Source organism: Tenrec ecaudatus, chromosome 3 (assembly GCF_050624435.1).
Source record: "Tenrec ecaudatus isolate mTenEca1 chromosome 3, mTenEca1.hap1, whole genome shotgun sequence".
Classification (NCBI taxonomy): Eukaryota; Metazoa; Chordata; class Mammalia; order Afrosoricida; family Tenrecidae; genus Tenrec; species Tenrec ecaudatus.
The window spans coordinates 74,988,688-75,004,160 of NC_134532.1; the positions used below are offsets into that span (position 1 = coordinate 74,988,688).

Genomic DNA, 15,473 nt, shown 5'->3' on the forward strand with positions numbered 1-15,473 from the left:
GTAAACCACAGGAGTTTCTGATTCAAAATGGCCAATACCAGGCAGACAAGAGGTGACATCCTTGTATTAGCGCTTCAATATTAAAAAGCACCTCTCCAACAAGATACACATCTGACATATGGTTGTTCCCCCAAGTCCTTGGAAAATACTCTATATCTCAAGGTGGAGGTGGTTTTAGCCGCCCCTGGTTCATGGCAATTTCCTGCACAATGAGATCAGGCCCTTGTAATGCATGCCATTTTCAATGACTGGTTTTTCAAAAGTAGATTGCCAGGACTTTCTTCCTAGTCCCTCAGTCTGAAAGCACTGCTAAAACGTGGTCCTTAGCATAGCAACACTCACGCTTCCACGAATAGATAGTTGGTGGCTGCACATGAGTTTCACTAGTGTGGAGTTGAAACTAGGTCTCCCACATGGCAGATGAGAATCCTAACTCTGCGCCACTGCTTCCCCTTTACAGAATGTTGTCGTTAGTATCCACTGAGTCAGCTCTGACCGAGAGGAAACTTCTGTACAACAGAACGAACCTTAGCCTGGTCCTGCACCATCCTCACTCGCTGTGGATCCCACTATAGCAGCCATGAGGTCAATCCATCTGCTTGAGGTGTTTCCTCTCTTCTGATGACCCTCTGTTATACCAAGCATAAGTTTCTTTCCAGTCTGCCCTGATAACATGTCCGAAGTATGTGAGATTAAGTCTCATTCTCCTTGCTCTCCAGGACCATTCTGGCTGTACTTCTTCCTAGAGATCTTTGTTTCCTTGTTGGTGGTTGTTTCTGGCAGCCCCTGATTCTGTTAATATTCTTGACTAATACCATAATTCAGAGGCAAAAAGTCTTCTGAAGTCTTCCTTCTTCATGATGGATATAGGGAGTGGTTGACAGTGCCGTGGCTTAGTCCTCAAAGTGACCGTCTTGTTCTTCAGCGTTTTAAGGAAACCTTTCACAGCTGATTTGCCCAGTGCAGTACTTCATTTGAGTTTTCTTTTTTTAATTGTGAAATATGTGGGGTGGTACTTACCAGATTATCATTTTATATTCCCTATTTTCAACACTTTATCAGACCTCATAATGGCTTTTCCTGCTTCCCTCTGCCTACTCTTGTCTTTCCCAATTCCCTCGTGCACTCCATTATCTTCCCCCTCATCAAAGTTAATACCTACTTACCCTTGGGCCTATTCCTTCCCCATTCCATTCTCTCCCGTCCACCCCTGTGGACACCCCTGTCAAACATGTTCCTTGATTTTTCCATTCTTGTTTTGCTTTTTGTATTTTTAATACGGTGGTCTCATATAATATCTGTCCTTTTGTTGTGACTAACCTCCCTCTGCGTCCATCTGTGTCATGAGATGTTTTACAGTTTCATCATTATTTAGCATATGTTCATGCTATGATCTTTATTTCTCTATATATTTTTATATTTATATCCATATATTTCTATGTAATGATGCTCTTGCTGTTGTGGTGGTTTGGTGTCATCCAGTCAGTTCTGACTCCCAGTTTCCCTATGCACAACAGAACGAAACACTGCCCGGTCCTACACCATCCTCACAATTGTTCTTAAGCTTGAGCCCATTGTTGCAGCCACTGTGTCGATTCATCCTGTTGAGAGCCTTCCCCTTTTTCCTTCTCCAAGGACTACTCTCTACTGATAGCATGTCCAAAGAACATGAGATGAAGTCTCGCCATCCTTCTCACTAATGTGCATTCTGGCTGTACCTCTTCCAAGACAGAATTGGTGGGACTTCTGGCTGTTCATGGTACTTTTAGTATTCTTTGCCAACACCATAGTTCAAATGCATCCCTACATTTTTTTAAAACATTTTATTAGGGGCTCATACAACTCTTATCACAATCCATACATATACATACATCAATTGTATAAAGCACATCCATACATTCTCTGCCCCAATCATTCTCAAAGCATTTGCTCTCCACTTAAGCCCTTTGCATCAGGTCCTCTTTTTTTTCCCTCCCTCCCCGCTCCCCCTCCCTCATGAGCCCTTGATAATTTATACATTGTTATTTTGTCATATCTTGCTGATAATTTTTATGCTTCCAGGGTTTATATTCAGATCTCTATCCTGAGTTTATTTTTTTATATGTAGTATGGTGTGTATCCCGATTCATTCTTTTGCAAATGGAAATCCAGCAATGCCACCACTGTTTGCTGAAGAGATCGTCTCTTCTCCATTTGATGTGCTTTAGTTTTTTGTACAAAATTAGGTGACTTGTACATCGTTTGATGTCTTTTCCATTGATTGTGGATCCAAGCAAAATGAAATCCTTGGCAACTTCAAGCTTTTCTCCATTTACCTTTAGTTTGTCTATTGGTCAACACTTGAGGGCTTTCATTTTCTTTCCCTTGAGTTGCAATCCATATGGAAGGTTATAGATTTTAATTTTCAACAGCAAGTGCTTCAAATCTTCCTTGACTTTGCAAGGCAAGTTTGTCTCATCAGGAAATCATACATTATTAATAAGTCTTCCTCCAATCCTGAAGTAGCACTGCACTCTATGAAGCAAGACTACATATATTCTACATGTTAATGAATGTATTCTCTATGACTATTTCCTACTTTATTTCAGGACTGGCCATTACTGGTAGGTGTCAATGTTTTGGTCTCAGACACAGCCCAGAGAACAAGTGTTTGGCAGCTCTCCTCGTATATCTCACATGAAGCTCCGTTCCGTAGCATAGCTCACCGAGGTGCCACCATGTCAACAAACCTCTCTTCTCACGAGCTGGCACAATGATTAAAACTACTGCTTTAATGATTAAAACTAGTCCAATGGAAAATATAGAGAAACCCTGGGATACATCCAAGCTTGACAAGGATACAGCATTGAGAAAGCAAGTCAGAGCCACAGCAGGGAAGACTTTGTTAAGTTCTCATTGAATTCACCTTCTTTTACCAGTAGCTAGACAAATGGTATCCTACTTAGGAAAATCAATGAGAGTAATTCAGATATCTTTTGCCCTCTGAACAGGGATGGGCTCCGTTCCTCCTGAGTAATATCCATTAGACTGTCTAGGCTAAATCGACATTTTCTAAGTACCATCACGACAACCGTGCTGGTCATTCTAACTCAGCAAGGCCTGTGCCTGATCCATAAATCAATATTTCCCAAATGAGATTTGCATGGTAGAAATGCTCTACTCTTCTACGGCTGTGTGGCTTGAATCAGGCAATCTACGAAGAGCTTGCCAATATTTGCAATGTCCTCCTCAGGAACTACAAGAAGTGAAAGAGAATCGATTTCTTTTAGATCTTTAAGTCCACACAATTTTTTTTTTGGAAAATGCTCTATGAACTAAGTTGCAGTTAATTAATAGTGACTTGGGGAATAAGTTTTCAGAATTCATTTTTAAGCAAACAGTATATGTTCTCTTAGGCACTCTTGGAAGTCTGCCCTGTGTGTCCATTTGCAAAAGAATGAATCAGGATACACACCATACTACATATACAAAAATAAACTCAAGATAGAGATCTGAATATAAAACCTGGAAGCATAAAAATTATCAGTAAAATGTAGGGATGCATTTGAACTATGGTGTTGGCCACAGATACTAGGCACATAGAAGAGTAAACCAAGGTGAACATTGAGTCCGCAGGTCCACGTCCATGGTTTCCGTGTCGTCATTCTGACTGGTCAGTGCCAGTACTATACCAGGTTTTCAAATATTTTAGTTTGATCCCTCATGTAAACAAATGATTGGGTGGAATGGGGAAGAACACATGCTACTCTTGCTTCCTAGGGAAGCAATTTTTGCCCTATTCATTTCTCTGTGGCCTGGCAGATGCAGAGTATCACAGTTTGTCCCAGTGTTCTGTATGGTCAACAGATGTAGAATGTGAACGTCTATGTCCAAAGGGTCTTTGATGCTCAACAATATCAGTAAATCTTATATGATAGATCACCAGGAACAGACATGCTTGAGAAACTAATTTTAATAATTAAATTCACAGAAAAAAAATACTGCTCTGCCATTTCCCTATGAATATCCTCTAGTTCACTGATGAACAAGTATGCTTCAATTATATACTCTTAACAAGCCATGTAATCCCACCTATTTACTGTCCACCAACCTCTGCTAAGGCTTCTCTCTCAAATAGCCCAACATCATTTGCCATGACTGTCAGCCCGTCATGACTTGGTTGCTTTCATTCTTGCTTCAACTTATAAGAGTTCCAGCATTTTCCTTGCCCAGTGGCACTAGCATCTTCACCCTGGATTTAAGCACTTTCTTGGTCCAAATTGTTTCTGGATTTTCAATAAATCTCTTAGTTTTACTTTTACAGAGTATCTGTTTTCACTCTTGGACAATTTAAAATGCAATAAAATCTTATTAAATTAATAGAATAAAAGTAACAAAGGTAAATCAGAAGATGTTGAGAAGAACCTGTGAACACAGCTTTCAATCAGATTTCATGATGCAAATTTCTGTGAAAACTGGTGGAGCTGCCAACTTACCAGCTTTGTCGAGCAGCAGGAAATTGAGAATAAAAAAATCCAGAGGCTAGTGTTTGACAGCTAATACCTTGGAGGGAAATCACTTTTTCTCTCCGGTTTTGCTTGATCTTCTCCATTCCAATTCATAAGGGACTGAGTAGAGATCCCTAAGCTTTCTGAGGCTGTAAATCATTATGGGAGCAGATGGCCTCACAGTCCTCTCTTAGAGCAAGTGATGGGCTTGAACAGTTGACCTTGCAATTAGTAGGCCTAGTACTTGGCCCACTACACCACTAGGAATCCTTTGTGATAGATAGATAGATAGATAGATAGATAGATAGATAGATAGATAGGTATTTATATTCTGCGAACAACTTATTGCTTACTGAGATGTTGCATCCTTGACACTGAGGTTTAAAGCGCACTTCAAAAACATTAAAACCTTGAGTAACTCCAACAACCTTCCTTATTTATGAGTGATACAGTTTATTGGAGGAAAATAGCATATTGACTAGTATAAAGAACACGGACTCTAAGACTGCTTTGAGTAGTAGATCTTTGGATAATTCCATTTACTTTAATGAGCTTTATCTAGATCCTCTGTAAAATGGGGATGATGGTGTCCACCTTATAGGGTTATTGTCTATTTCCACTGACACATAATAAAAGTAGCTATTATGACAATAGTAGTTGTTCAGTAGAGCTGGCGGTGCTTATTCATTAAGGACTTACTGTCACTTCACTGACAACTTTGCAAATAAGATTCAGAAACTCTGAAGACACCTCCACATAGAAGCTCTGAAGATCTTCTTGGAATGGTTAGATGTTGCCTAGGACTTAGTACGTGAGTATGTCACATTATTGAATAACTACTTCTCCAAGGGAACTTAAATGGGTTACACTGGTGTCGCAGGATCCCACCCACAGTTGCAAGATAGACGGGACTAACAAAGCCTACAGAGGTGAACAAGTGAGGACAAATAATTAGAGGAAACAAGAGTCTATAGATGTGGAAGTTAGTTTATCTTGCTTTGTTCTGTCTTCCTTTCCTAGGTTTTTCGTAGAAAAATACCATAAACAAGTGTCTTTAAGGAACAGTACTTTGTTTTCCCCACTTTTGGGAGCTAGAAGCTGAAGTTCAAGGTGCCCCCGGGACCATTTTTTCCTTTCTCAGATCTGGGGACAGATCCTTCTTGGGCTCCTCCAGCTTCAGGTTGCCCCAGGATTTCTTGGTGGTCCTTGGCTTGTAGATGACTTTTTCATGATAACCGTCTTCCTTTGCATGATTCTGTCTCCGTGTCTTTTCTCCCCCTTTATAAGAGACCATTCAGAAAGGATTCAAATTCGGATTTACCCTACTCCAGTTAACTTAACCTATTACAAAACAAAACTTGTTTCCAAGCAAGATGACATCACAGGTTTAGGGCTTCAGCATGTTTATTTTTACTTTTGTTTTTCAGGGCCTTGGGTGTCTGTGTGTGTGTGTGGGGGGGGGGTGTTGGGCTTGGGGCAGTAGGGGCCGGAAAGGGACACAAATCAATGTATGAAACTATTCTTGCAAAAAAATATGAGAACTAATTTTACTATTCATGTCAACATAATTATGCAGTTGTCAGCATCTCTTTCTCTAGGTATTTGAAGAATTCCTAAAGGATTTGTTTCTATTTGGTGAATGAAGAGTAGTTTTGGTTAACCATCTGTTGTATTTCCAATTTGGCAGGATTATTAAGGCATTAACTATCTGGTCTCATTACTCCTTTGTATGTAAGTTCTCATGCAGCATGTGTTAAACATGGGAAGGAGAGGGCTTCACTGAGATGTGTAAAATAGGGTGAACAGAGACTCGGTGTGCCTTAGAGAAGGGGCCAGAGGGATGCTATGTGGGGGCCACGGGTTAGGAGGTAGACTGCTAACTTTAAGGTCCGTAGTTCAAATGCAGTAGCAACTCCACAGGAGACATATGAGGCTGCCTACTCCCATAAAGATTGATACTCTTAGAATCTCCATATGGGGTTACTGAGTCAGAATTGACTCAGTGGCACTGGGAGTGGGTTTTTGATTTTGCCTAAGAGATGTTTACTAAACTGTTGATACAGTTCACGAAATTCATAGTTTTTTCTATCCCTTTGTTTATTTATTTTAGTGACTTTTATTTTTCTTTCCATTTAGGAGTGAAAAATTCTTTTGCAAGCTCAGTTATAAGAATATAGTTGTCATATATCTAAAATATGGTGTTACACATAAATTCATCTTAGTAAATAAGAATATCATATGAGTGAATTATTTCAACATTTTTTCTTTTTTGCTCTTCCATTGGTTTCCAAAAATTTTCATTTAAACTAAAGAATAGAAATTATAGTAATAATGTAATGATGTAAAGGTAAGAAGAAACATAACAGTATTAATGTAATCATTGACAAGCTACAATTTAAGAATGCCACAACTTGAATGGTGGTATTGGTGAAGAACAAACAAATCTGTCTTGAAGGAAGTGTAGTCCGAATGTCCCTTAGAAGTGAGGATGGCAATATTTCATCTCGCACACTCAGTGCAAATGATCAGGAATGTCCAGTCCCTGGGAAAAGACATGATGCTTGGTAAAGGAGAGTCACTGTAAAAGAAGAAGCCTCTTAAGGAAATGGATCGACACACTGGCTGCAACAATGCTCTCAAATATAACAAGTATGAAGCTGGTGCAGGACCAGGTAGTGTTTTCCTGTGTCACCTTGAGTGAGAGCTGGCAATCACCACCATCGTTTATTTCTGAGCTTTCTGGGTGTAAGAAGAGTATGGAAGTGATGCCTGACCCCTTCTCACTTCACAAAGGAGAAGGGGACTCAAGTTCAGCATTAGCCCAAGGCCAATTCCAATGAGACAGAGGTCAGACATGCTCCACCCTGTAACGTTTACCAATGCTGACCTCAATCGTCCTTTCCACAGTGTTGTGTACATCTCTACTGGATTCTATAACCCACTGCAATGGCTACACAAAACTCATAGGCAATACTCACAGTGATGGAGTTTACTGGGGAAGTTAACAGATTACAATTCCAGTTCAGAAATGGCCAGGCTACTAGTCCTTTGGTCAGGAACACCTCTTCTCCATCATATCGATAAACACACCTCTTTCTGATTCTCATTCTCTTACGCCACACAGCCCCCTGCGGTGTTACAAAGCTCCCTTAGCACTGATCAATGCCTAAAGGGCACCTACTTCTGCTATAAGCATCATCTTAAAGGCATTCAGCTGTAGTTCCGTGAGTCAACAAACCTAGCTTCCTCAAGTAAGTACCTGGAGGCAACCCACTCTAAAAGTGAGTCTCCTGCCCAGAGCACTCAGTTATACTCACTCCATGGGCCAGACAGCCCACCACGCTTATGCTCCGGCTCTTGGCTTTGCTGCTGCTGCTCCTTTGCGATTCCTCTGCTGCTCTTCTGTTGTTACCACTGTCTCTTGAATCGAGATGATCGGGATCTAAAAGATGGGCTCCACTCTCGACTACTCTTTCGTGATGGAGGTAGGATTCTCCACCATCCCCACGCACCGTATCTCCATGCCCCAGCCTCTTCTTCATACGGAAAGGACTGGTTTCATTTTCAGTGGGATGGCAAAATTGACCGATCCCCAAAGTAAAGTAACATGTTTTCACAATCGCAATTAATCCTGTTAAAAATCACTCATAATGAGTCATATAATCCTATTAGCATTCCCCCACCCCATGTTCTCTTATCCAGATCTAGCAAATACAGAAGCATTATACTCAAGCTGTAACTTCCTACCCGATCATTTGGTGGGAGTACACCATATGGCTAAAGAACCAAATCAAGTAAATCACTGTACCCATCCATTTTCATTTATTCACAAATCCATATTTATGCTCTATTACACAGAAAGGGAAACTGAGTCTTAGCTATGATGACTCACCTAAAATTGAACAGCTAGAAGATAACAGATCCAGGGTTGTGGCCCTTCTATAGCACTTAACATTGTAGTTAGCAGGGACCTCTTGGGGGACTGTGGTCCTTTCTTGAAGGTAGGAACTCGTCTTACTCATCATTGTACCCAGTTCCTAGCACAGAACAGTATGGAACAAGGAGGTGACGTAACTAGTGCTTTATTTTAGGAAGATAAATCTGGCGATGCTGAGTGGGATGAGGAACAGGAAAAGACTGGAGGCATGGAGAACATGTTAGATGTCATTTCAGTAACACAGAGAAGATAATGGGCTTGTGAGTGAGAGTAACATTGAGAAATAAGCAATGAGAAATGTGAAAGAGGAAGAGCAAGTTAGGGGGACCTGATGCCCAGGAAGTTAAGGAGAGGGTGATGAAAAGGGAAAAGCAGAGGAGAATGGGTTTTCTCTACACACATCTAATCCTTTCATACCCCAAGTAGTTAAAATCTACTCCACGTGTACACTGAATGCTTTCATAATGATTAGGCTACTAATCTCCATGACAATTTCCTACTATGTACCAGGTCCTGTTATAAGTGTTCATTTAGGCAACAAATGCTTCTAAAGCATCCACCATGTGCCAAAAAACTGTTTTAAGTACTGAGGATACAACAATGAGCTGGGCAGGCAAACACCGTGTTGTCTTGGAGTTTATATGCTGAGAAGAAAAGATATAAGAATGGCCAGTTCTTGAAGAGGGATAACTAGACTGTTAGAGAATAACACTAGCTTCGCTGTAGTAGCTTAGACAAATTGCAATGCGTAGATAGATTTATCAACATCTTAAACAAGAGGTAACTGAGACTTGGGGATACTAAGCGACTCCTTCAATCTAAAACATATAATGATTGATCCTGCCATGATTTTGCTTCCAGCAGCACATGTGATCCCTAGGGTCCTGAACCAGCCATATCTGTGAAACCTCCTGACCCCTCACCCAGAGAAATGTTAGCTGATGAGCAAGTTCAGATGTGAAACTCGATCCCTGAGTACAGAGGGAGATGCACATTGCTTTTTGTTGAAGGCTCGGGACTCTCCACTGCCTTTGGTGTCAGACCGCTCATCTCCTTTGCATCCTCCTTCATCCTAGCTTTCTGGCAGAGCTCAGCTGAGGTCTCTAAATAGGACATTCTGCCGAGACAATCTTTCCTTTCCTACTTGCCTTCTCTTTTAAGTGACTCGTGTCCAGTTATCCCTCAGGTCTCAGCTTGGTCATTCTGTCAGGGAAATCTTCCTTGATCTTCAGACAATCACTCTGCACTTCTAATAGGATACTTATGGTTGCCATTAGTTTATTTGTGTATAAGTGAATCTTATTTTATTTATAAAGCTTATTTTTTAATAATTAATAATAAAAGTATTAATGTCTGTCTCTCCCTTTCGCCAAAAGCCAAGTTGATATCATGTTTACTCCTCATTCCAAATGTGAAAAAGAAACAACAAAAAATAAGCAAGTTGATTAGAGTTAACCCAGTTTAATGAGCCAGAAACAGGAAGTATTCCAAACTGAAAATGGCGAGGGGCTCAAGTTTACACAGTACTATGACCTCTTAAAGTTTAGATGGGTGTGTGGCCCACTTAATCACTTTTAATCTTCCTTTTGCTTTGAGACATTTGATCACTGAATGATACGCTGGTTTTTCTTGATTGGATGAGTGTGGCAAACTCACGATGCTAAGGAATTATCACTCACGCTGATAGGAAAATTTGCCTAAATTTCAATTATATGTAAAGCTATATTTCTTGTAAATGGATTCATGACAAGTATTAGTTTGGCATTTGGCTCAGGAAAGACATTTTAACTCTTGCCTCTATACGAGCCTTTTAGTACCAGTGTAGATCACAGTTCCTGGCATCTGCCGCTTGTCAAATGAAGGGATTATAAAGGAACGAGTGAATGACGAAGGTGACACACACCAGTAGTTAACCTACAGGACATCCTAAACAGAAATCTGGAAACAAAGACACATTCTGGTGGTTGCTTTCTTTTTTCTAATCCCTCATCTGATCCGAGGCTCTTTAGAGCTAATCCTTTGCACCGGGATTCTTCCATTTCGGTTTTTTAAAAAAGTTTTTATGAAGTCCTCTCTAAGCATGTGAGCCCCAAGCCCTCTTACACAAAGAAAATGAGATCCAGGGAGCCGTTCAAAGAAAAGAAGAGAAATAAGAGAGAGAGATTGGGTGAACTCAAGGAACAGTGAAGCCCGGAGAGTAGAGCATGACAGCGATGTCCCGAGGAAGTCCTCGCCCTTCACTCACAGTGCTTTCTTTTTGCCCAGGTGGGAAATCCAGCTTGCTTTTTCTGCTTGTCGTCTCTAGTCTTATGAGGGAGAAGGTAGCCTGACTGGAACCCCTACAGCCCCAGAATGAGCTATTGAGAGCACAGGCATGGGGAAATTCCATTAGGAAGTCTTCCTGTGCCTGTTAACTAGTCAAAAAGAGCCGTGAATGCGCCCAGCTGTTAACCAAAAGCTGAGAGGCCCAAGTCCATGCAGAGGCACCTTGGGAGGAGGACCTGGTGATCTGAAAAGCAGTCCGTGAAATCTCTGGGAGCACAGTTGTTTCCTGAAATGCGTCGGCTCCCCATGAGCCAGAATCAGCAGCCACTCGTTATTGGGGTTCCTGTCCCTTAGACAGGGCAGATGAGGATGGGGATGTGAAGGGACGTGCGGAACCCTCACACGCAGTGTGCACTCTTCAGCCAGCACTGAGCACCTTCCTCTCATTTGACAGCCAGTCGCCATGAGCACCCCACATATCCTTTGTCAATGCTTCCCAAGCTCACCTACCCTTGTTTTGTGTATTTATTAGATGCCAGGTATTAACAAAAGCCAACCTTTGCTATGTAGTTATTATAGGGGGGGATCAGATTTATTTAAAAGTAGCATTTATCAAGTCGCACTGTGAAGTATGTGCATTTCACCCACTCTACTTCTTGCCTTTAAACATTCTTCCTGTTAGAGAGAGAGAGAGAGAGCCCTCCAGTTCTACTTTCTCTACATTTTCTGAAACATAGAAGACTTGATTATAAATAATATAAGCCCCTCCTGGGATCCAGACAGATGTTGACTCTATCATAAGCAGGTATAACAGGAAGCACATTGGAGACCGAAGCTCAAATCTTGTCTCTGCTACTGAGTAATTTAATACCTTAGACACGTTACCGGGCTGTAGTAGACTAGGTGGTCTCTGCAGTTACCTCCGCTCTAAGATGTATGGTTCTCATTACAGGCATCTTTTCCACAAGTCCTGTGTTGACCCCTGGCTTCTAGACCATCGCACCTGTCCCATGTGCAAGATGAACATTCTTAAAGCCCTAGGGATCCCGGTAAGCACAGCACAGTGTACAGCCTCACGATGTCTGTCTTTCTGCGTGATTCCCCCAAAGAAGAGAGCAAACACCATACCTGCTTCTATGTCCCCTCACTCACCTAGCAGTGGCATGATCTGATGGAGCTCCAAGAAGCCACCTCCCCTTCTGAAAACATTTCCTCTCTCGCCTTGTCTCAGTCTGAGACCGACACTACCCTTTGACCGTGTCCATTTTATTTGTGAGTCAAGACGGTGCTAGTGCAGCTGACAGGCGTCTTTTCTGGGCTGCAGCGGAGCTAGGACCAGCTCTGAGGCATGCTGGGCCTCAGGTCGCATGTTGATGGCTTCTTGTGTGGCCATCAGCTATGATAGGTCATTTGGGGATTGGCATGCCATGCTTTCTGTCTTGTGCAGTCTCCGAGGAATTGAGTGCTTCCCAACAACATGATGGGAAGTCATTTGCTGGGCCCCGGCTCTGAACCCCTGCAGACTGTGACGCCTTGGGTGAACAGGAAACCAGACACAGAGCCATTTAATACTAGGGCTCCCCTCAAGCTGGTCCCCTCGGTTGTATGCTTTGTATAATGTCGTCTCCCACAGTGTTGAGAGAATTCCACCAGCTGGCTGGCTACTTCAGAGAAAGGCTTTCCCAGAGCCATATCAAGTAAAGCCCACAATCCCCTTTGGATGAGACAACAGCTGCTCCATTCACCCCCCTCCAAGCAGACAAGGGCAGGAAGCTAGCCAGGCCACCAAATCTGAGACTGTCATAAGAGACTTGTGAGAAAAGCAAAAGGCACTGCCTCTAACAGGAGCTACATGAACAGGGCAGAGATGCCAGCCTCCCCCCACCCCATCCCACCACCACCCATCCCCCTAGCGCCCTCCACTTTGCTGCAAACCCTCCACCCCACATTGTCTCTCCTCACTACTAATGACCAAGAATAAAGAGAATATTAACAGTCCCAAGAGCTTACTGAGGAAGGGACGATCGGATCAGATATCAAAGGTTCTCTGTAATTACCTGAGGGATGTCTGAGCGACTCTGTTGGAGAGGGCACACCTGAAGCAGGGTGAGGACATGAGTTGGCTGGATTTTCTTCTGCCCCCAGGCCAGCTGTATGCTGATTTGCATGGTTAATGCAGCAGATGCAAATCAACTTGTATGACTACAATTGGGAGCTCGATTTTGAAAGGCAGTGCAGGGCATTAAAAATTCAGACCAGAGTTGCAAATGCATAGCGCCGCCAAGGTGAAAATCGATTACAGTGAACATGAAACACAGCGGCGAGTCCTATATCTCTGCCAGATCCCGGGACTTACAAATCTGGACTCAGTTTCTTTCCCTTTCAAAATTTCTGACTATTCTAACTGGGGAGGGGGGGAAATATGTGTCTGGCTGCCTGTTCCTCTGTCTGTCTCGTCTGTCTTGGGTCTCCAAACTCCTTAGATTGCTCGCAGTTGAGGAAACACAGTTATGTCACTTGGCTTCGTGTTCCTCTCTCGGTATATGCCCAGCGCTCCCCAGTCTCCAGCATGCTCTTTGGTCAGGAGAAGGAAAGCAAGCAACCTTTGGAAGTTACATCTTGCACTGACTCCAGATATCTTCAGACGCTATTTGTAAAGGCAGTAAGAATAGAGCTACCCACTGGCTTTCAAAAAGTAATTACTGAGCTGGCACTTAGGCTTAATTCTAAAGCTGATAACATTTCATAGTTAGAAATTTGGGCTTCTGGCCATCGTTTGATGCTTCCCTCGGTCTGGATGGATTTTACTTAAATTTTACTGACTTTCCAGAAAATTTACCATCAGTAGCCGCTTTTGGATTTTGCCCAGGATTTTTAAAGGCCAGCCAACTGATGGGAAACATGACACCCATCCAAGCAGTCCCCAGAGAACAGAACCCCTCCCTTCATGAAGGATAAAGTACACAGAGTGAGCTACTTCTCACAGAGTCCGAAGCGTATGGCTACCCTCCCTGCTTGCCCAAGGCTTTTTTTTTTTTTTTGTCTCCTGAGAGTTGCTGAAGTCTGGATTTGGGAGGGGGTTTGGATGTTCTGCTCCATCTTTCTGGTGTTGGGGCAGCTTCGAACCTAAACTATAACAAGAAGATGATATGTCGATCTAGTTTTGAAACTTCCCATCTTGTTGAACAAATGCAGAGCCCTTCCATTCGAAGACGCTTCCTTTCCACCCAGCTGAAGCCCTTTCTCATATAGCCTTACACTCTCGTGACCCAAGGCACATTTATCAGCCACTACTTGCAAGCGCTCAGGTTTCCTGGGAAAGGGTTATCCCAGTTGTAGAGCATGCTGCCACCTGGAGGGTACCTGTATAACTGCAACCCTACCACCAGAGTCCACTTTGGACATGTGTATCCAATGTATAACTATACCAAAATCTGTTTGACCTCAAATTCCCCCCCCCTTGGTTTCAGCGTGGCTTCCATTACTGAAGACATGTGGAATTAGTAAACATTTCAAAGCAGAAAATAATTCCATCCTAAAGGGTTAAAGAATGTATCTTAAATATTTCTTGGATCCCTTAACTTGCCTTTCTTCTTATTCAAGGGGGATTGAAAAGATAGTGTCCCTCTGATCATTGCTGCCCCTGGCCCTTCCTTTCCATTTCCCTTACATATGCTAGGTGAATTATAACAGTTCGGGGGGTTGTAGCCCTTCATCTTGAAGGTTAGGAGTCCCAGAGCTGGACTTATGAAATCCACCCAGGTTCGCCAATGACCAGAGTCCACTCCCAAGTGACTTGGTTGCAATACTGGCCCACAAGTGTGTTCAAATACAGGTTGTAAGGTTCGTTTGCTTTGTTTTTATTGAACACCTGGTGCCCATTTGCTCTATGAGGCATGCACGTATAAGTTACAAGCCAAGAACTGGTGCATTTCTATTTTGTAAGTGAATTCTCTGAAGTGAGCTAGGGATTGAGAGCACAGCTCACAGATCATGAAATTCCAGTACAACATGTACTTTTTCCCGTTGTATTTTGCTAAGAGAAATCAAACAGTACATTGAAGAGGGGAGGGGTCCTTCTCGGTTAGAAGTGCTTTTATCCTATTATCTACGTGACAGTGCTTCCTCCTTTTCATCTCGTTAGGTCTAGGTCTTCCGATGGAGGGTGGGAGCATGCTATTTCAGTGAACCATCTGACCTGAGTTTTTCACCGCAAACACCTCTCCTGGGGTGGTTGTCCTTTTATGAATAGCATGATTGCTGCAGAATAAGAAGCTCTCTGAAACTGCTGTATTCGCAAGTCCCTAATGATTTACTAGTTGATCCTTGGGGGCATTTCCCCTAGCTACAAAGCCCTGGTGGCATAGCGGGTTACTCATTATTCAGCTGCTACCTTCAAGATCAGCAGTTCAAACCCACCAGCCAATACAAGGGAAATAGATGAGGCCTTCTACTCCCATAAGCAGTGACAGGCTCTGGAACTCCCAGGGAAGTTCTACCCCCTGTAGGGTCACTATGGGTCGGCACTGACTGTAGGGCAGGGAGTAGTTTTGGAGTTGTCTTTTGCAGTCTCTCTCCTGCCCCCTCTGTGAGAGATGCAACACTGCTCCTATCAGCTAAGAATCACACTCTACCTCAAAAGGAAGGGAATGTAGAAAAGAAGAGAATCGTGTCAACAATCAGATCAACACTTTGAAAGACATGTCAAATAGCGAATGCACATAGGCATTGCAGGAACACTGGTGGTGATGTGGGTTATGCATGGGACTGCTCACTGTAAGGTC

General features: G+C 42.7%; 1 protein-coding gene across 2 annotated transcripts in view; it reads left to right on the forward strand.

Moving 5' to 3' along the window:
* RNF150 (ring finger protein 150) overlaps positions 1-15,473 on the forward strand; it is a 355,784-nt gene that overhangs the window by 265,700 nt on the left and 74,611 nt on the right. For both annotated transcript variants that reach the window (XM_075543760.1, XM_075543759.1), the window contains exon 5: positions 11,642-11,738. In XM_075543760.1, the coding sequence (XP_075399875.1) occupies positions 11,642-11,738 (97 nt within the window). The remainder of the gene's footprint in view (positions 1-11,641; positions 11,739-15,473) is intronic.